The sequence below is a fragment of the Toxotes jaculatrix genome, chromosome 16 (genome assembly GCF_017976425.1).
Source record: "Toxotes jaculatrix isolate fToxJac2 chromosome 16, fToxJac2.pri, whole genome shotgun sequence".
Lineage (NCBI taxonomy): Eukaryota > Metazoa > Chordata > Actinopteri > Toxotidae > Toxotes > Toxotes jaculatrix.
In genome coordinates, this window is record NC_054409.1 from 23714808 (window position 1) to 23735229 (window position 20422).

Here is a 20422-nt window from a genome sequence, read left to right on the forward strand (position 1 = left end):
GCAATTCATAATATTATTTACCTCTGTTAATCAGTCAAATGGCTGTAACAGCCATTAACACTCCATCTTAATCCTCTGAATCATATTTTTTGTAGTCAAACTTTTTAAGATCCTGTTCCCACGTGTTCACAAAGACATGCAGGTAATTGTACAGAATATTGGCTTTATTATGAAACCTGGGACATTTTCCACAGACAACCATTCTACATTTGTACAGATCCATTTATCAGAGTTTGTTGAAATCACAAAAAGGAGAGACTGTGTACAGAGCAGTTTTCCTGCCTGAGCTCACCAAAGATTGTTTTTAATACAAAACCAGAGCATATTCAGTGACATGCAACGCTTTGATGCTGTAGCTGTGTGCTAGATGTGAAGCTACTGCCCTGCACTGATGTTTTTACCTTGTACAGGAACAGAAAACGGGTAAATCATTCGAAATGCATCATCCAAACAATCGCACGTCACTGGATATGCTCCAGAAAAACAAACAATTCAAAATTGTATACAATCGTATAATTTAAAATCCCAAACCCCAACAAACCAACTATAGTGGAAGCAACTAAAGCACAAAGCAGTCATTAGGTGTCAGACCCCCTCCCCCCACCCACCCAGCCAGCCTCAATCAACATGTAACATGTATTTCAGTATTCCTCTACACTTTGCTTTGGAGTTGCACCCCAAGTAGTTCAGTTAAAATCCAACCCTGTCTCAGCTCTGGCCGCTTAGTAAAAGATTTGAAGTTTAAATGTCTGAAAATGAAATCAACTTGTGAACTCTCAAGCCAAAAACCCACTAGGCTGTTGCCATTTTCTGAACTACGTAGGGAGTCAAGTCGTTTCCCTGTGAAAGATGTCCACTGAAGCCCCCTGTGGCATGGATCGCTATGAATCAACAGACAGAGCAAGAAGCTGGACAGTTTCCCTTAAAGACCAGCTGCAGTGTAAGTCCTTCAGATTATTTAGACGTAGTCGTCGGGAGTGCATTTGTTGTTTGAGAGCATTAATACATTGTCTGTCTTGGCTTAGACTTTGGAAACTAAGCCCCCTGCATCTCAGACGATAAGCGAATGGAATCTGTTTTCATTTTTGCCATTTTTTTCTTTTGAAAATGTCACACTCAAATCTTACATTCTCCTGTGGTGACTCCACACATGCAGATCCATGATGTGCATTTCTAAGTCTTTTTCTTATGACTGCCTTTACTTAAATGTATGAGCCTCACACACTCATTCATACGGGCTAAACTGTACTGGTGAGTGATTGGTACTTAAGCGTGAGTATCAAACAATATTGGACAAAAAAAAAATCTTAAACAAAGAAGAAAAAAAAAAAGAAAAAACCCTAATGGAAATTCACATCTATCCCAGAACCTTTCTGCCATTTGTTCCAAACATACAATTATTACATTTATAAAGAAGGAGCCAAACAGGTAACAGGACAACAAAACATCTGGGATCCAATCATATCTGGTCTTTACTCAAACTGCCAGTCTCATTTCCAGAGTGTAAATAACTGTCTTGGCGTTGGAGAAAACAGTGGAGGACACAGAGGGATCATTTAATCGCACTACACCACTCGCCGTACTTCGAAAAATCTCTTCAGGTAGTAAATCTGTCCAAGCGTCATCGCCACCAGAACCAGAGCTTCGAAGAACGACCACAGCACCACTCTGCTGTTTGTGTTGTCGTTGACTAAAGAGAGAGGAAGAGACAGAAGTTACACACCTGAAATGACACGATAAACTGACTGTCTACACGTTCTTGCTGGACCAGGACTTACTTGCTCTGTGTATCCTCTCTCGCACCTCCATGTACTCCTGCTCATGCTTTACGGCTGTCATAGCAACTGCCAGCTCGTTGATCATCTCCTCCAGCTTGTTTTGGTGGGCTGAAACAGGCAAATGTTAATCCATCAGTAACAGGTAACAACTCATTTTTGTGTATAGTAAAACATGCATGGGGTATGCAATACATGCGTAACATTTTCACACTTGTGACACGTGGCAGGTGATGCTGTCCCGTCATCAGAGACATTTATTGTTCGGAGGTTTTCTCACTGTGCAATCAGTCAAACCATTCACAGCTCAGCTTGACTACGATTAGTTTATGCTATAGAAACAACACCGGTTAGAGAAAACGCTGCAGTGCATCACAAACTCAAAAGTCACAGCCTGCCCTGTTCCCTACCATCCCAGCTGTCACCACCTACGAAGAGGGGAAGAGTGCCCAAAGTAAAGTTATGAAGAACAAAACACAGGAAATATTAAATAAGATTAATAGAAGCAGAATACAGAAAGAAAACAGGTCTGAATCCTACATGGTCCATCTGGAAAAATTTGGAATCTTTCTTAAAATCTCTTACACAGTCATACAACCCACATATAAACCGTCAGCGTACCTTCTGTCTCCATGTCTTGGCCTTTGGGTGCCTCTCCAATATCAATGGTGAACATGACGATCTTGGGTGTCATGGTTGACATCTTGTTGCTGAAGCAGAACTTGTAGGTCCCGTCCATGTGTGCTGCCACCGAGTACTTGCCACTGGACTCTCTGTCGCCTTTGTAAATCTGCTTGCCATCAGGCCCTGTTATCTGGAGACAACAGCAAAGAACAGCGATGCATTAGGAGGCAGGTCAATCACAGCATGAAAGGACCGGTGACAACATATGGCAGCAAAGGTCTGGGTCCACTAAACACTCAAGCTGTGCTCTTTAAGTCACAACAACGTCTCCACGAAAAAAACTAATCCAAAGACGGTTAGCTGAATTTAACTTACAAAATTAATACTCGGCTCAAACTCTTTGATGGCTATATAGTTAGCTAGCAGCGCTTGGCAGGACAAATGCTAACGCTGCACTTCCTGAATAGTTATGAATAATTAATGGGTCAGTGTGACACACTACATAACACAAAACTCACAGAATAACAGCTCTGTAACATCTTATCCATAAATTTATGTGCTAACGTAGAGATGCGAGCCATAAACCCAGGGCAGCGGCTGACTAGTTCCACTTGACGTAACGCAGGCAGCTAACAGCTAACATTAGCACGGGCCTTATGTGTCACCAGACAATTTACCGTTAAAAACATTTATTTCACCATGTTAGAAGGCTGGTTTATGATCTCAGTGATGTAGCTCACCTCAACATCGATGTCCAGGAAGCCTCCTTCGGCAACCTCAAACATGAGGCCCATTTTGGTGCCGGAGTTGACCCGCTCGTAGAAGCACTCCTCGGCGTGGGCGTCTATGCTAACGAAGTAGCCGGACGCAGTGGCAGAAAGGACGGCCAGCAAGACAACCAGCTCCGACAAGGTAAACATGTTTCAAACGTTTTAAACCGACCGTCACAGCTAGTCTGATAGTATAAAAGGTGTCCCTGCCACAGTATATCCTGCAGAAGAGCAGGATGTCGGGTTGTATGAGTGAATTGTTGCGGGAGAAGAGCCGCTCCAGCCTCAGCAGCAGTGCACCGCTCTCTGACTGCCACGTACGGGCTTAAACTACAGCCGGTGAGGGACAAACTTCAGAAGTCGCAGAGGCTGTCAAAACGAGCAGGTGAACACATCAAACATCTCCGGATGCTGTACAAGATGGAAGAGCAGACTTTTAGTTTGCACAGCGAGGTGCTTAGATGTTTGACATCAGAGTCAGTGGCTTGCACAAAAATCTGGGCCCCAAGTCACCACAGCGCAGTATCAGTGAAATGTTCCCTGATTCAAAGTTGTTTCATTTTACAATAACTGTATTGTTGTTTTTTAAAGTTGGAGTGTGGGGTAATGTACAAGGAAGAGTGATCAGAAACAAACAGGTTAGACAGACAACATTAAAAATAAGGGTCCCAAAGGGCAACCTGCCAACTGTGAAAAATGGAGGTGGAGGTTTGCTATTTATGCACGCACTTAAAACCTACAGTATTTTTATTCCACTGTATGAGAGCATCTACAGACAGCAAACGTGTCAAGTGTTACAATCTCACATCTTTTTCCATGCTGCTGTCTTGCATTAGCTGCCACACTGTGGCAGCTCAGTAACACTGAAAGTGCCTCAGCTACATGTCACACATACTTAGCGCAGTTTGCCTTTTCACATGACATCCCCAGATACTGTGGCAGCTGATGTGGCATCTCTGGCACCTACCACCATCATTTCAGGGAGTCAGACACAGGGACTGGGGAGAAGCAGAGACTGAACAAGTCCATTATTGTTTAGATTGTTTTATAAGAGCAAGACAAATGCCATTTGCTCACAAAACTGTTGGGACATTGTCCAAGATGCTGTTGTAAAATGTTGTCTCAGTGCTGATCTGTAAAACTGACCGATTCAGTAGTTGCGTGATTCAAGTTATTGACTTGTGCAGTCAAGTTTACTTGATTTTAACACAAAAAAAGTTTGCCTGTCCAAGAAGCAGAACAGTAAGCTTTTGATTTTGCTGTCATTGTTTTTGGGCTCTTGTTCATGGGATTATGTTACAGATGAGCGAAGAGTTAAGAATTCTGTTCCCAGAATATTTATAATTTCACATTTCAAGGCATTTTTTCAATTTTTTCATTTATGGGAAATTCTTTCGACCCAAAATAAAAGTCTTTCTAACTTTTATGTCCTTCTAGTCGTAATTTCATTTGTATTTTTTCGTGATTTCATGAACCCTAGTGCTCTTTTTTGGAATCGATACTTCATGACTTCCTCGTTTCCGCTACCAGAACTATGCGCGTTTTTGTTGGGGTCTCAGGGGCCATATTTATATGAAAACATAAAAACATGGGTAAACAGTTAGAGCTAGTCTGTTTAGATTCCTGTTGGTGGAGTTATATAACAGTACAGTTAACCTCTTATTAACAAAGTAATATCAAAGTTTCAGTTTGACGCTAGCGCGGCGGACGCTTCGCCACCGCTTACCGCTTGTGCCGCTGTAATCGTTAAAAGAAGCTTTTAATGAGCATGCGCGAAGTGAAAGTGATAGGTTTCTTTGATTTATGTCACGCTGCTTGCCGGAGCAGGCCGAGCTCTGTGGCTTCAATCGGTGGTGAAGCGGCAGCGAAGAGCGGCCGCGCAGGGTGAAGAAATCCGCGCACCCTCTATTTTGTCGCATGTTTGGTGACGTCCATCGACTTGCTGAGAAGTCTCCGGGGCCGAGGCCTAAAGACTTTTTTTGTTTTTGTAAACGCCCGCTGTGAAAATTGAGCGTGGATGCCCGGAGTTCGGTGCCCGTTTTGACCGGGTGTGAACCGATGAAGCACTTTACCCTGTGATCGAAGCAGAAACGGTCGGAAACGTTAGCCAGCTAGTTGAAGCTACCGCTAACTGCCAGCGAGGAAGTGAGGAACGAAAAAAATGACATCTCGGAGGTAGGTCTGGAAAACAGTGTCTGCTGGAAATGTTAGCCGAGCTAGCTTTAATTAAACTCAGCGGTTTGGGTGTTTATATGTCGGTGAGCGGGGTTTTAGTGTACCGACGGTGCTGGAAAGAAAAGTAAAGGCAGAGGAGTAGCTAGCTATGGACCGCTTCATTTAGCACACACCGGCAAGTTAGAACACAGTCTGAAGATGTTTAGAAAACACCTTTAACGCGTTAACATTTAGAGAAAACCTATATTTCTGCTTTAGTTTACTCTTTCTAGGTCCTAGTTAGTAGGAGGTAAAGTTTAGGCTAGCTACCCTCAGAATTTGGTCACTGAAAACCGAACACAGCTCTTGTTATCTTAAAGAACACAAGGCAGGTTTGTTGTGTTATGAGCTGCTGTTAACCCCCCCCCACCCAAGACTTATGTTAGCTCTGAAATCAAGTTTTATTTGCTTAGCGCAGAATCACAGTTTGGTCTCAGTGCAAGAAAAGAAAACAAGTTCAATTAAAGGGAAAAAAGGAGGGAATTTAAGGCAGAGCAACAGAAGAGGATTCGCTCCTCCAGGCCAGTCAAACACGAAAAAGCTCTGATATAGAAAGAGTAGGATTAGAAAATGAAGAAACTGAATGACAAGAACAAACATGTAATATTTCAGTAAACATTAAAGATCCCCTCTAGACATGTTTCAGGACATGTAAACATACTCTGCTGAAATAAACTGGTTGTGATGCCAAAAATCAGGCTCGTAGCTGCGTTCCTTAAACACAGATTTAAGGTGAACACAGAGAACCTTTTCACATTCAGCAGGTGGATGTGAAAACACACCTCAGAATCTGCATATGCATCATTATGCACAGATCTGACATCTGAGAGAAGTAACTATGACCAACACACATCTTTTAGTGGAAAAGATTGAAAAGTTTTGGGTAGAGTGCAGAACTGTTTGAAGTGAACATCATGTGTTAAAGAGAAGATGCTGCGTGACTTTCAGTTTCAGAGTTGGTAGAATGTCAACAACAAAACCAAAAAGAGGACAGACTACTTACAGTACTGTCCAAACATTTTAGGCACCAAAAGTAAAGTGAATATGTTTTAATAATGCCACAAATAGTTTTTGTTTGTTCATTAACTTCATAGAAATTGGAGTAAACAATATTTGGTGTAGCCACCCTTTAGGTTGCTCTAAGTTTCTTAGAGAACCTGCCACACTTCTGTGGATTTAGTCTGTCTCAGTGCAGATTGTTCTTTATGACTCTCAGTATATCTTTGGGCTTGTTGCCCTGCTGAAGAATGAATCCGGATCCGATCAGACACGTCTCTGATGGTTTTGTGTGATGGCTAAGAATCTAAACATCTAAAGTGCCAAAAACGTTTGCACAGAACTGTGTGTAAACACAAGAGGGTGAACTCATTGATAATATCCACACAGATGGAGAAAGACAGGTTGAAGCAGTTAATCTGCTGATAACATGAGGATGTAAGGGCAGTTATGAGCATGCTGGAAGACGAAGACTTAGATCACAGATATCTGGTTGAAGCAGACATGAGACATGAACCCAGGATGGCTGTTAAAAAAACATTTGAGAAAGCGCTCTCATTCACACTCAGTAGTTCCGTTTATAGTGAACAGTAAATTGAGATTTCATATGAATGGTTGTCATTCATCACAGTAACTGTCCATCTTTGTTGAAACCACAGATGATTGATGGCTGCATGTACACCAGGGTTTATGTTACACTGGCACTTAAGTACATACGTGTGTGGGAGCTGATGTGGCAGGAGTTTAGCATTGATTTGACTTATTTGTAAAATGTTTTTAGTGTTTTCTCAAGTTTTATGTTTGTGTGTGTTTTGTCCTTTTCTCCTCTGTGGGATAACAAAGTTGAAAGGTGTCGTTAAGGTGCATGTGCAGTTTTGGTATATATTACATGGGCTGTGTTGTGTGATTGTTAGGGAAAAAAGTATTGTATATTCCATGGTCATTTATTGTATTGTGGGGATTTTTGCAAACATGGACACTCATAAAACATGGAAAGTAATAGAGCACACACAGTAAAGCAGACAGTGATTTTAGTCACAGCTTTTCAGTCTACACTCAGGCTCAACATTGTTCTCCTCCTGTCTCAGGTGGTTTCACCCCAACATCACAGGTGTGGAGGCTGAAAACCTCCTGCTGACTCGTGGAGTGGACGGGAGCTTTTTAGCCAGACCCAGTAAGAGTAATCCCGGAGACTTCACCCTCTCAGTACGGTAAGTGACGCCATTCACGGATGTGCAAAGGACTTCAGATCAGTGATAATGTTGCTCTGCGTCTCCTGGGTGTGTAAATAGGCAGCCTCATGCATCTGACGTTAGAAGATGGCATGATGTGCCAGTGTTGTATTTTCAACTTGCTCCGCTGCCAAAAAAATAAATTAATGCATCTTTAAATGTGGTGTGATGGTCTCACTATGAAATGATGCTGGGATAATTATAAAAAAATGGTCCCCACACCAAATTCTGCTCCATCTCAAGCATAAACTATGTTAAATGATAGTGGGAAACCAGCAGTATCCAAAGAAGGACAACCAACCGACGACTTTTACTAATAAAAAAAAGTTAGTGGTTTTATCTCAGGGCCTGTCGAGTCATAAATTTTTAAGATGAAGTATCATTAACTCAGTTTAGCTGATGTAGCCGATGTTATTTTTGTAACAGTCTCATATTTTAGCCCTACAGTCTCTCATCTCACACCATATTTACTTCCTATGGAAACAAAACAAGTCACACTCCTCTTGTGGAAACAGAGACATTTCCACAGGGAGACTAGTCTCTGCTGGTTCAAACCAGCACGTCCGTCTCTTTATGTGCACATTCTGCCAGACTTAACCAAAAGTCATCCAAGGTTACATGCTCCTGAACCTCAGATCTGCCACAAGTTCTCCTTTTCTATTTTCCGAGATAATGGTGGTCACCTACGTGACTCAGCACAGCGTATGACGTGCATCTGGTTTGTGCCATCGCTCTGCTGTTTAATATTTTCACAGATTTTTTTTTTTTTTTTTAGTTTCTAGCCTCGTGGAAATAACAGGGTTGGTAGCCGTGTTGTGAGTGATGCATGTGACATGGCGTTACACTGTTTATCACATTGCTTATTTTAATCTTAATATTTGCACTCTGCATCAGAAGGGTTGGATGATACAAAGCCATTAGGGCTGCAGCTAAGGATGATTTTCATTATAATTTCATGATTATGTCATTGTCTGTCACACAAATTCTCCCACTGAGGACCTGCAGTTTGGCAGCGTTTCAATCTGGTTATTAAAATAGTTGCCAGTAATCTTTCTGTGGATCAGATAATCAATTAATCGACTAATAAATGATCCTCAGTAGTGCCTCGAATATTATGCTGGACCATCCACACAATGATTCTGCAGCATTGATATATCTGGAGTTAAACACATCCTCCACATTTACTTAAATAAACATGAAATATAATAAAAGCTGATCTAATGTGTTAATAAGGTTGCATTCACTGTGACTGTGAGAACATGTTTCATACAGTCTGCTGACGACGTTCTGGCCCCTGATGGGAACATTTCTCTAAATTATTGTGTTTTTTTCTGCAGGCGAAATGGAGCCGTCACCCATATTAAGATCCAAAACACAGGAGACTACTACGACCTTTACGGCGGGGAGAAGTTTGCCACTCTTGCAGAGCTGGTGCAGTATTACATGGAACATCATGGGCAACTGAAGGAGAAAAATGGAGATGTTATAGAGCTCAAGTATCCACTCAACTGTGCTGATCCCACCTCAGAGCGGTGAGTGAGCTCGTTACATTACAAACATTACAACCTTCATGAAGCTGGGCTGTATTACAGAGCTGTAACATCAGGCTGCATTAGTTCAGTTTTGAATTTAGTTGAAACACACAAACTTAGGTTCCTCAACTGATATACTTCATAGAATTAAATAGAATTACTGTGGAAATGTACTTTTCCACGCTAAAAAAAAGAGGAACTGGCTTTGTGGTGGTTAGAGACCCTGTGGCAAAGTGTGTTCCCATTACATTCATCCACTTTGTCTTTTCCCTTATTAAAAATATATATTTTATCTCCAGTTGCTTGGTTAATTAAGAAAAATATGCGCCAGTAAAAAAAATATACCACTGCATTTTATATTCCCCAGAAATGAAATCAGGGTTTCCATCAGTATTTTATAGTTGTGTCGCCCTGCTTTGTCCAGAACAGAGAAGCTTCAGGGCCAATGGGCAGTGGCGTTACGTCACACAGCAAAGGCCACGTGTTTAATGAGTGAGCCGATCGTTTGAACTGTCACCGAAAAATGAAACTGATAACGAGACGGGAACCCTGGAAATCAGTGGGACATCGATCTCTGTCCAACCATGAGTTTGTTTACAGCTCAGATCCAGATGCAGTTACAAACAGTTTCCCAGACACATCGAGAGTATTTTCATGTGATTTGAGGAAATGATACGTTGAACCACTGCAGTTCAGCATTTTTAAAACTACACTGATACTTTCAAGACAAGAAAAGTAGGTTTAAACATTTGCTCCATCTAAGGCTGCAGTTAAATACTGTTTACACAGTCGATTATTTTCATTATTAATTGATTAACTGTTTGGTCTATGATTAGTCCATCACAGCTTCACAGTATGTGACACCTTCAGATCAGCTTTAACAGTTCAAAAGCTGACAGTGATTTCTTTGTGTTATTAGACCTGTTGATTCCTCTGTTTCTGTTGAATGACTGGTTGTCTGACTGCTTCAGTATAACGGTTGCTGTTGCTTTGTTTTACTGTCACACTGCAGTAAATGGATTTTGTGCTTTTAGCCACACTTTTGCTGCGTTTAGCTGCAGCAGCTGTGATCTGAGGATGAGCTTTCCCGTTGTTTTCTAATGTTTAATATTACACCTAACGCTGCTGAGTTAGTTGGGTTAGGTTTAGGTTTTCATTACTCATTCTTGTAAACATTAAACATCTTTTTTTTTTTTATTTAAACAAAAAGAGTGATGCCATTAAAGAAATCAGGTACGAGTTAATCCCAACCACCAGTGGAAGCAGCTGTGTTGCTGGTTTTTATTGATGTGAAGTCTCCTTTAGAGAGCTGAGTCCCGTTGAAACGTATTTTACAGCTGTGTATGTTTTTGCCAGATGGTTCCACGGACACTTGTCAGGCAGGGAGGCCGAGAAGCTGCTGACGGAGAAAGGGAAGAACGGCAGCTTCCTGGTGAGAGAGAGCCAGAGCCATCCTGGGGATTTTGTCCTGTCAGTTCGTACGGGAGATGACAAGACGGACAGCAGTGACAGCAAACCCAAAGTCACCCATGTCATGATCCGCTGCCAGGTAAACACACTCCTCACCTCCTCTGTCTGTCCCTGTGTCCTTACATCCGCTCTGCTACATCAGCATATGTGGAAAGAGACTGTTAAAGCTGCTGTGAGGCGTGCTGTCGCCGGTCGCTGATGTGGCTGTGGCTTCTTGTTCAGCACGACCTGAAGTACGACGTGGGCGGAGGCGAGAAGTTTGACTCCCTCACCGACTTGGTGGAGCACTACAAGAAGAACCCCATGGTGGAAACTCTGGGAACTGTGCTTCAGCTAAAACAGGTACGTCTTCATGACTGTAACTCTGATTCACAGCCTCTCCAGGAATTAGCTGTGGCAACATTTCCTGATCATAATTTCTGTCCTGACTCATGTTCTCCTCTGCAGCCCCTGAACACTACTCGTATTAACGCAGCAGAGATTGAAAGTCGAGTCAGGGAGCTGAGCAAACTGGCGGAGGCCACAGACAAAGTCAAACAGGGCTTCTGGGAAGAATTTGAGGTGAGTGCTTCTGTCTTTGTGTTTCCATTTTTTAAGTCCTTTTATGAACCAGACCACACCTTTTGTGTGTGGGAAAAAAAAAATTGTGATCAGACTTTATCGGGGATTCATAGCGAGAGGTGGAGGCACAGTAAGTTTCAGTGCTTTCACACACGCTGAGCTCGACGGATTCAAAGCACCCTGCTCCACTACAGGCTGTGACGCAGTGCGAGTGACAGCCGGGCGAGAGTCAGCTGTGATCATCATGTTTGATGTGCATCAGCACATCACTATGTGGAGGAACTTGAAACAAAATGGAGGAAAAGTTTGCTGTCACATTCTCCTGCTTCCCAATTCTATTAAGGATGTTTCTTTAATGATTTACCGGGGACGTTAAAAAGAAGAACAACCTGTGGAGGGGAATTCATTTCAAACATTGTTCGTGTGTCTGGCAGCGACAGGTTTGTCAGAAAACTGCTGTCCAGTCAGAGCAGAGTATGTAAATTAGCAGCTGCTTTGTATCTGTACGTGTGAAGGCACCGTGCAGCTTCAGCCGCTAAACAAGTTCTGAAATCTGTCAGTGACGCAGAGAAAACTTATCAGATAGAACATTTAACAGATAGATGAGGCCGACTATGTCTGGGAAAGGCTTAGATAAATACCATGCAGTGTGATTAAAGACGTTCTGAGTATCTGACCCCCTCTGCTCTTTTCTTTCATCCAGACTTTGCAGCAACAAGAGTGCAAGCTGCTCTACAGTCGCAAAGAGGGCCAGAGAGCAGAGAACAAAAACAAGAACAGATACAAGAACATTCTGCCATGTGAGAAACACTCGCTCTTTCACTTCAGCAGCCTCCCGCTGCAGCAGTGCGGGGATCACCCGAGGGGCTTTTTAAAGGCGACTGACTGCACTGTTGTTGTTTCTGTTTCCAGTCGACCACACACGCGTGGTGCTGAATGATGGGGACCTAAATGAGCCAGGCTCTGACTACATCAATGCCAATATCATCATGGTAGTATCCGCTGTCATGGTAAACTCACTTCATCCTCAGGGGACTCACACTCACGCATAATTTGTTTCTGTACATGATGATGTGTAGATGACGTGGATGTGTAGCTGCATTGTTCATCAGCATGTGTGGTCAGTCAGTCTGTGCTTTGACTCTGTGCTGTATTTCTCTGTTGTATACAAAGCACTCAGCTGACTGTCATGTTTGTCTGTGTGTGTGTGTGTGTGTGTGTGTGTGTGTGTGTGTGTGTGTGTGTGTGTGTGTGTGTGTGTGTGTGTGTGTAGCCGGAGCTGGACCCAAAGTGTAACAGTAGCAAGGCAAAGAAGAGCTACATTGCCACTCAGGGCTGCCTACAGAACACCATCAGTGATTTCTGGAGGATGGTGTTTCAGGAAAACTCTCGAGTCATCGTCATGACGACCAAAGAGGTGGAGAGAGGAAAGGTGAGCGGAGTTATCAACTGATATTTAACGTGGGCCCACCCTGAAAGCTCAGAGGCGCAGCGTCTGAGCTTGAATGATTGACTGATGACTTTTCTTTCCAGCTGTTCTCGTTAGACAGCGTGACAAACCGAATGTTGTTGTGTCTTAACAGAGTAAGTGTGTGAAGTACTGGCCGGACGTATCGGCTCTGAAGGAATACGGCGCCATGCGCGTTCGTAACGTCAGAGAGACGGCAGCACACGACTACATCTTAAGAGAGCTCAAACTGTCCAAAGTCGGACAGGTAAGTGTGTGTTACGCTTTAATACATGTTTTTAGAAAATGTGTTGTAGATCAGCATTATGGGAGAAGGCTGGAGATATTCTCTGTTTTTGTTTCCCATGAAAAGACTAAAACCAACAGTGCGTTAGTTTGTCTCTCGGTACTTTCAGCTTGTGTGTGGGACTCGTAAATCTTAAAGAACAGGTCATAGATGTATGGTTCAAATTTTTAAAAAGGCTCAGTAATTTTCCAGAGCAGCTGGACGCTGTAGCTTCCAGTAAGCATGACTCAGACTAAAGGAAATAATGCATTTTAGGGGACTATTTTCAGTGGTGGATTAATCCATATTTAGTGCTCTAGTGAGTATTTAGGGCAGCAGGATGGTGTGTGTGTGTGTGTGTGTGTGTGTGTGATTAAACTGGATGTGTGTGTGTTCAGGGAAACACAGAACGTACAGTTTGGCAGTACCACTTCAGGGCCTGGCCGGATCACGGAGTCCCCACTGACCCGGGCGGTGTACTCGACTTCTTAGAGGAGGTCAACCTGAAACAGGAGAACATAGAGGACGCTGGGCCTATAGCAGTACACTGCAGGTACACACACCAGTCAAACACTGGGAACACTTTGGTAAACGAGCCATAAATCTTCTCTCACACACGACGTCAGTTGGAACAGAGGAGACGTGTGAGATCAAACACTTTCTCTTTTACTCTGCAGTGCAGGGATCGGGCGGACAGGAACTTTTATAGTCATTGACATCCTGATAGATGTGATCAGAGAAAAAGGTGAGTCTGCGTAGTGCCCACAGAGGCTCCACCTGTCCTTTGTCCTCATAATGTCCTGATTTCCATAGAACACTGTTCAACATCCTTTAATATAAAGAATAAATTTGAGAAACATTGATTAACTTATCAGTGTGACTGAATTTAGGTCAGCCAGAGTCATATTGATATTTTTGTGTAAATGGACGCACACACATGAATCTGAATGTCTTGTGTCCGGTGCTGATCAGCGTATAAAGTTGTTCTCCTGTTGCAGGGGTGGACTGTGACATCGACGTGCCAAAGACCATCCAGATGGTTCGCTCTCAGCGCTCTGGGATGGTGCAGACCGAGGCGCAGTACAGATTCATCTACATGGCCGTGCAGCATTACATAGAAACGCTGCAGAGACGCATCGAGGAGGAGCAGGTGTGCAGCAGGCTGCCCTTCCCTTTTTTTCAGCTGTGCTGTTCTCTGCTTGTTTCTAACCTTCCTCTGTTCTCTCCTCTGCAGAAGAGTAAGATTAAAGGGCGCGAGTACACCAACATTAAATACTCTTTGTCTGACCTGACTGGAGGAGAGCAGAGCCCTTTGCCTCCTTCCACTCCTATTCCTACTCCCACCTGCACAGAGTAAGTAATGCCGTTGGTAAGCGGCTGCTGCAGGAGGCTGTTTAATCGTTTAAGTTGCAGTTAAGTCACTTTTTGAATCCTTGGTTTAAAAAAAAAAGCCTTGTCAGTAGTTTCTCACTGAAGTGTGTGTGTGGGGGTGTGTGTGTGTGTGTGTGTGTGTGGGGGTGTGTGTGTGTGTGTGTGTGTGGGGGTGTGTGTGTGTGTGTTACTCCAGGATGAGGGAGGACAGCTCCAGAGTGTATGAGAACGTGGGCCTGATGCAGCAGCAGAAGAGCTACAGATGAGATTCACCTTTGACCCCAGTGTTCTGTCAGTTCCAGGTAAATATAGCAACGAGCCGCTCATCGTAGAAAATAATAATAATATACTTTAAATACACTGTGAAGTTTCAGTTAAAAGCTGCTATTCAAAAAAAAAAGACCAGTACAAATAAACAGAGGCCTCTAATGGCTCATATCTGCTCAGTCACGTGTGTGAGTAAAGCAACAGGTAACAGCAAACAGTAGCAACCTGTAAGTATCAGGTAACACACACAGCACAGTTTCCGCTGCAGGTAATTAAAGTGTAAAGTATAAACATTTGAATTCATATCACATCTCCATCTTGTTTTTTTCCTGTCTCCCTCAGGATCTTGATACCTGACAGTTTTTTCGCCAGCCACACCTTGACGCCTGAGACTTGACCGTAATGACATGGAGCAATGGAAATAACACACACACGCTCGCACGCACGCACACACTGACACACACTTACACACACACACACACAAAACACAAAAAGTGTAAGAGACCAGACACCAGGGTCCTCCTGTTCTCGCTCATCTTACATGAACATTTGCCCTCTAGTTGAATTCTAAACCACTGTGATCATCATCAGAAGAAGCCTTTGAGAGGCCGAACATGCTAAATCCCCTAAACAGCAGTTTGGGTTTAGCCTTTGTAAATCTCTCCCCAACAAGGGCTGCAAACAGTGAGCACTCTCCTCAGAGGGAAATACCTAGCTAACCTTTGTTCTTCTCTCACTTTTCTACTTCTTTTTTTTTTTTTTTTTTTTTTTTTTTTTTTAAATTAACCAAAGGAAAGTTATGTAGATTGTGTTGTGTAGGTGGAAGTGAGGAGTTTTCTGAATGAAAGGCCTGTGCCAAAACCACAAATGATTTTATCCACATTTCTCAGCCACTTAAAAGTCTCTAAACCGGCCTGAAAAGCCTTTGAAGCAGTGGGAGACGAGACCTTATTTGTGGACAAAAGTGGGGCAAAATTTCCAGTGATTATTGTCTAGTTTTCACTGTGTTCTATAGAGTAATGTTTCTGAATGAAGAAGTATTGGCATTCTAGTGTAATACCATATTTACAGTTGATCTGTTAGTAATCCACTGACTTCTAAACATGAATTCCTTTTTTTTTTTTTTTTTTTTTGTGCCAGAACCGCCTTGATTAGAAATGTAAATTCAGGCTGTTTGAGTTTGAATTAACTTTTTAATTTTCTAGTGCACATGGGTTTAATATGCTTTTGTTGGGATACACGGTGTCTGATAGTTAACCATTCCTCAGCTCAAGCCGAATGTCCTTAATGCTGCACGTTTATTTAGCAGCATGACAGTTACAGTCAAGCCTTGATTCACCTGGTGGATTTATAAATAATCTAATCTGGGGTTAGTACAGGAGTTTTTTGGGGGGGGTGGGCGGGGGCATGTTTGACTTTTGCCCCCCTCCCGTCATGCCTGCACTTCTATGTCAAAGTCCGTGTGATGACGTATTAAGATTTCAGGGGAGTCTGTTGTGTATCTCAGTTGCAGGCATCGCCACAGATGCACGGCTGCCAAAAAAAAAACTTTGTTTTTTTTTAAGTTTTTTTTTTTTTTTTTTTTTTAAGTGCATATTACATTTTTTTTCATTCTTTCTTGTTCTTTTTAAAATGCCTTTTGTGTACCATTGCCTATTTTGAGCACCACATGTACTTAAGTTTAAGAGTCACTGTTTAAAAACAATCACACGTCTCAGCTTTGGCAGTATAGATAGTCATTGTTGTGGTGATAGATTGTTGGGCCTGTGATAGTCGGCTGGATTCAGTAGTTAATACACACACACACTCACACGTGCACACAAGCATACAGGTTTCAACAGGAGAGTGTTTTCTTGTTTTCTGTGGATGTTAATCAGATTAAACCATTTAAAGGAACAGTCCAACATTTTGGGAATTTCACTCCACTGCTTTCTTGCACGGTCACATGAGAAGACAGACACCGCTCTCATGCCTGCACACTAAATATGAAGCCCGCCGCTGGTTAGCTTAGCATACAGACTGACAGTCTGTCTCTGTCCAAAGGGGACAGCAAAACTCTGGGGCGTCACTTCTCCCTGGACAAGAAATAATTCCAGCACAAGTGACTCACTGTAAAAACACAACAGGGTGTTTATCATTTCAAATCAGTGAGCTTTAGAGGTGGTGGTAAACAGAAGAAAACACCCAGCAGCTGCTTAGCTTAGCTTAGCTTAGCTTAACATAAAGAAGCACAAAGATTGGAAACAGGAGGGAACAGCACCTCTAAATCTCATTAACATGTCACATCTGGTTTGTTAAGTCTTTAAAAAAATAAATGTAAGAAATGAAGAGTTGCGATCCAAAGGTTTTGTCATAGAGATGGAGCTACGCTAGCTGTTTCCTCCCGCTAAACTAAGCTAATCGCCCTGTAGCTTCACTTGCAGTGCACAGATATGAGAGTGGTACAGGAGCTTCTCACCCAACTCCAGAAAGCAAAGGAGCGCAGTTCCCAGGATGTCAGACTGCTCTTTTAACGTTCTCTTCTCAATCAGCTGCAGGATTTAAGGAAGTAAAATATTTTGTATTCCTGTGAAAACCCACACACTCACCAACTCATTTCAGACATGTGGCCTGAGCATTTTCATTTGTCAAGGCTTCCCAGCTTCCGCACACTAGCTTACCATCACTCGCCTTGAGAAACTGCAGTCTTGTGATTGAACTCACTGTAACCGTGCTGACTCAGAATCTCTCAGTTGAGAAAAAGGAAGCAGTGGCGCTTCTCTTTGCCTTGAGGGACAGTTCTCAACCACCGCTGATCCAGGGTTGAACAGCTTCTTTGTGTAACATTTGAAAATCATGAAATCAGTGTTTTTTTCGGGGGCTGCTTCCTCCCACCGGAGGACTGTGCTATCACTCAGCCGCTGCTTCACAGCAAGTGTTCTTTGAAACTTCTTCTCCCGGGTGAACGCCATCCACTGACTGAGTTAGGAGATCTTCTGTAGTGTGGTGTACTGTATGCAGTTTTATCGTCAAACGGATGAGTTTGTACTTGTCTAATGTTTCGTGGAGTGCTTGTTTGTGGTGTTTCGTGTCCTGTGTGTGTGTGTGTGTGTGTGTGTGTGTGTGTGTGTGTGTGTGTGTGTGTGTGTGTGTGTGTGTGTGCGTGTGCGTGCAGGGATGTGTGTATGTGTTGTGAGAGTGTGGCTGTCTCATCAGCCGTAAGTTCTTGGATTCTTTCTTGTTTTTGTTTTTGGTTTTTTTTTCGCAGATGATAAAACTGCTTTCCATTTATCATGTAAGCAATTTAGATGCATAGACGTGCCTTCTATGCATATGCCTATGTGTATGTGTTAGGTATTAAAAATAACAAACCAGTGCTCTTTAGTTTCCACCGCCATTCAAGAACCTGTAACACTTAAATGTGAATTCTTTCATCCTGAACAAAAAAGGAAAAACGGTGATCGCAATGCAAACAAACTATATTTTTTAACATGTATATTGTACATGAGTACCAGGTAGAGGAGAATGTACTTACTAAAACATATCTACTTGCCAATAAGATATACTGTATGTATATTCCTACAGCTTTCTCTCTGTGACACAGGGAGGGACCTCTCACAAAGCTTAAGAGGTTTTATTGTATGACTTTCAATGCAGTTAACCATGTTAACTTCCTCAGTAACAATAAATGGCTAGCTCATGCCTCATTAGGTCCATGTCTTTTTCTTTATGTGTGTATTTGACCGCTGTTGCTCGACGTATGCACAAAATGGTGATGTCAAATGTGATCGCCATCATTTTGATTCATTAAAGAAAAGCTTTAATTGGATCTACATGGAACTTACAATTAACACTGAACCCTCCCGTTTCCTTTTTTTTTTTTTTTTTTTTTTTTGCTTGAATAATTTGATTATGAGGCTTTTTGTTATAATTGAATTAAATCTCATCTGGGGACCTTTAAGCACTGAACAGGGAACAGTATTAGTTTGAACTAATCCCGTTTGCCTCTCGGGACGAGGTACAATGGAGCTGACATGAGCTCAGAGCTTAATGAGGATACTGACATTTGGAAAGAAGACAGAGAACAAGAGAGACCTGAGGAACAAGACAAACAACAAACTGACAACGATAAAGGACAATTTCTTATATTTATTTATATCATGTTTTCACTCTCTGTGCTTGATCCTGCAGACGGAGGAGCTGTGTTCAGCATGATGGAAGCAGTTTCTTCCTTCGTTGTTGGAGCTGGTTTTGGTCGTATGACTAAGTGCAGTGCAGTTGATTATCATGTCTGTAATGCAGTTATCTGGAACATATTACGTTTCTGGTTACCTAGACTTTATGGGAAATGTGCACAGTTTGTTTCTTGGCCTGAGGCGGTGAAGGAGATCAGTCAGTGCTGGACGACCACAAGGCACGAAGATCAACCACGTGACTGAGGATAAAGGTGGGTAACAATTATCTAAAATCTGGATTACCAACCAGGAAAAACCAGAACAACCGCCCGGGGGCAGTAAATGGTTTTGTTCATAATGTTGAAATGAAGTGGACGTCATGTTTTCATAGTTTAGTTTGAATGAATGTATTTAAAACAGAGGTGGTCTTACATCCTTCCACAGTGATGTTAGGATCAGGACTAAAGGCCAAGTGCAGTTTAAATTATTACAGATGTGAACGGAGCTTCCTCACACAGCTCAGATGCTTGACCTCCTAATTCAGTTGCCCTTCTGTTTAAAGGTCTCCTGCTCTCGTTGCTCCTGGGTGTTTCCTATCACACTGCCACAGTCACACAAGTCTGTTGTCTCCTTCGTTTCACGCTCAGACCATAACCGAAAACACTCCCAGTTATTTCCAACCCTGCAGCATCTTTACATGACGCTGTCGCCTTTGCAGTTATTCTTCGCTGTGAATTCTGTTATATGCTGAAAAGCTAAGGAACAAAAAGTCTGCAGTTGCTGTTTGAGCTTGACAGTGTTTTGTTGCCTCCGCAGGTTTGATCCCTGCGACCTGTGGTGAAGTGTAAGGGAGACACTGATGGTTTTGTCCCGAAAATCTACAAAAAAGATTGTTGGTGGAAAATGATCCGAGAGGAAACCGCTCAGAGAAAAGTCTCTGAAAGAAAGACGAGGTAAGAAAATGACTCTGTCTGTGTGGGGCTTATTTGAATCACTTTATATCCTGCTGGGAAGCTTGTGAATTTCCCACCAGGGCTCAGTGAAGTTTTATTTTAAGCTATGATAAAAACATCATCATGTATTTGTTGGTTACGTTTTGTATTTAAACTGCTAAATGCTCCACTGTTGACCAGCTGATCTCTATCTGAGTCTCAGGCCTTAAAACTAAAACAACAAGCTGAAATGAGTGAAACTGGTCTGTGGGACAGGGAGACAAGGGCGGACAGGGGGACAGGGGCAGCTGCAGAGACACTGTAAGTGGCACCTTTCACATTACACACAGTCATTTGACCTTTTTTGATTAGTTCAGATTTAAGAACTACAGAAATGAGGGAACACACACACACACACAGCTGATTTCTACCTCAGCAGCACGCGTCACTATTAATTAATATTTTGGAGAATAAATGACTCAGAGGCAGAGACAGGCGTCCAGCACAGAGTGAACCAGTGATGCATTTTATTTGTCAGATGGAGTCTCCCTGCATGTGGTGGCAATATCAGTTATGACCTAATTACACACACTGCACAGTGCAAAGACAGCAAAGACAGACTGTCTCCAGAAGTCATTTATTCCTGTACTGACTTTGAAGGACGTCAAACCTGGACTCTGACCCCAACAACTTTACCTTACATCAACCATCGTACCCAGGACTGATCTTATAGCAGCTTCCTGTGGAGAATCAGAGCTGTGACAACGAGTTTCACCCAAAATCGACCCAGA

The 20422-nt window shown here is 42.6% G+C and overlaps 2 protein-coding genes across 4 annotated transcripts; one reads left to right on the plus strand and one right to left on the minus strand.

Moving 5' to 3' along the window:
* Positions 1-143: 143 nt before the first annotated feature.
* Positions 144-3488, minus strand: tmed2 (transmembrane p24 trafficking protein 2). 2 transcript variants are annotated; one of them, XM_041058336.1, is made up of 5 exons: positions 3140-3488; positions 2397-2589; positions 2186-2203; positions 1779-1886; positions 144-1690 (listed from the first exon to the last, which is right to left on the minus strand). In XM_041058336.1, exons 1-5 carry the CDS (start codon positions 3317-3319, stop codon positions 1566-1568), a joined length of 624 nt encoding a protein of 207 aa, XP_040914270.1. In that variant the 5' UTR covers positions 3320-3488; the 3' UTR covers positions 144-1565. The 2 variants fall into 2 exon arrangements, with proteins under 2 accessions (XP_040914270.1, XP_040914271.1); XM_041058337.1 differs by lacking the exon at positions 2186-2203.
* Positions 3489-5094: 1606 nt separating this feature from the next.
* On the plus strand, positions 5095-18353 carry ptpn11a (protein tyrosine phosphatase non-receptor type 11a). Of its 2 annotated transcripts, none has more exons than XM_041058333.1 (16): positions 5095-5344; positions 7468-7590; positions 8949-9143; positions 10500-10692; positions 10836-10955; positions 11061-11174; positions 11878-11974; positions 12087-12184; positions 12448-12606; positions 12758-12889; positions 13306-13460; positions 13585-13652; positions 13906-14057; positions 14142-14260; positions 14475-14580; positions 14888-18353. In XM_041058333.1, exons 1-15 carry the CDS (start codon positions 5331-5333, stop codon positions 14542-14544), a joined length of 1809 nt encoding a protein of 602 aa, XP_040914267.1. In that variant the 5' UTR covers positions 5095-5330; the 3' UTR covers positions 14545-14580; positions 14888-18353. The 2 variants fall into 2 exon arrangements, with proteins under 2 accessions (XP_040914267.1, XP_040914269.1); XM_041058335.1 differs by having other exon boundaries at positions 12087-12166.
* The last annotated feature ends 2069 nt before the right edge of the window (positions 18354-20422 follow it).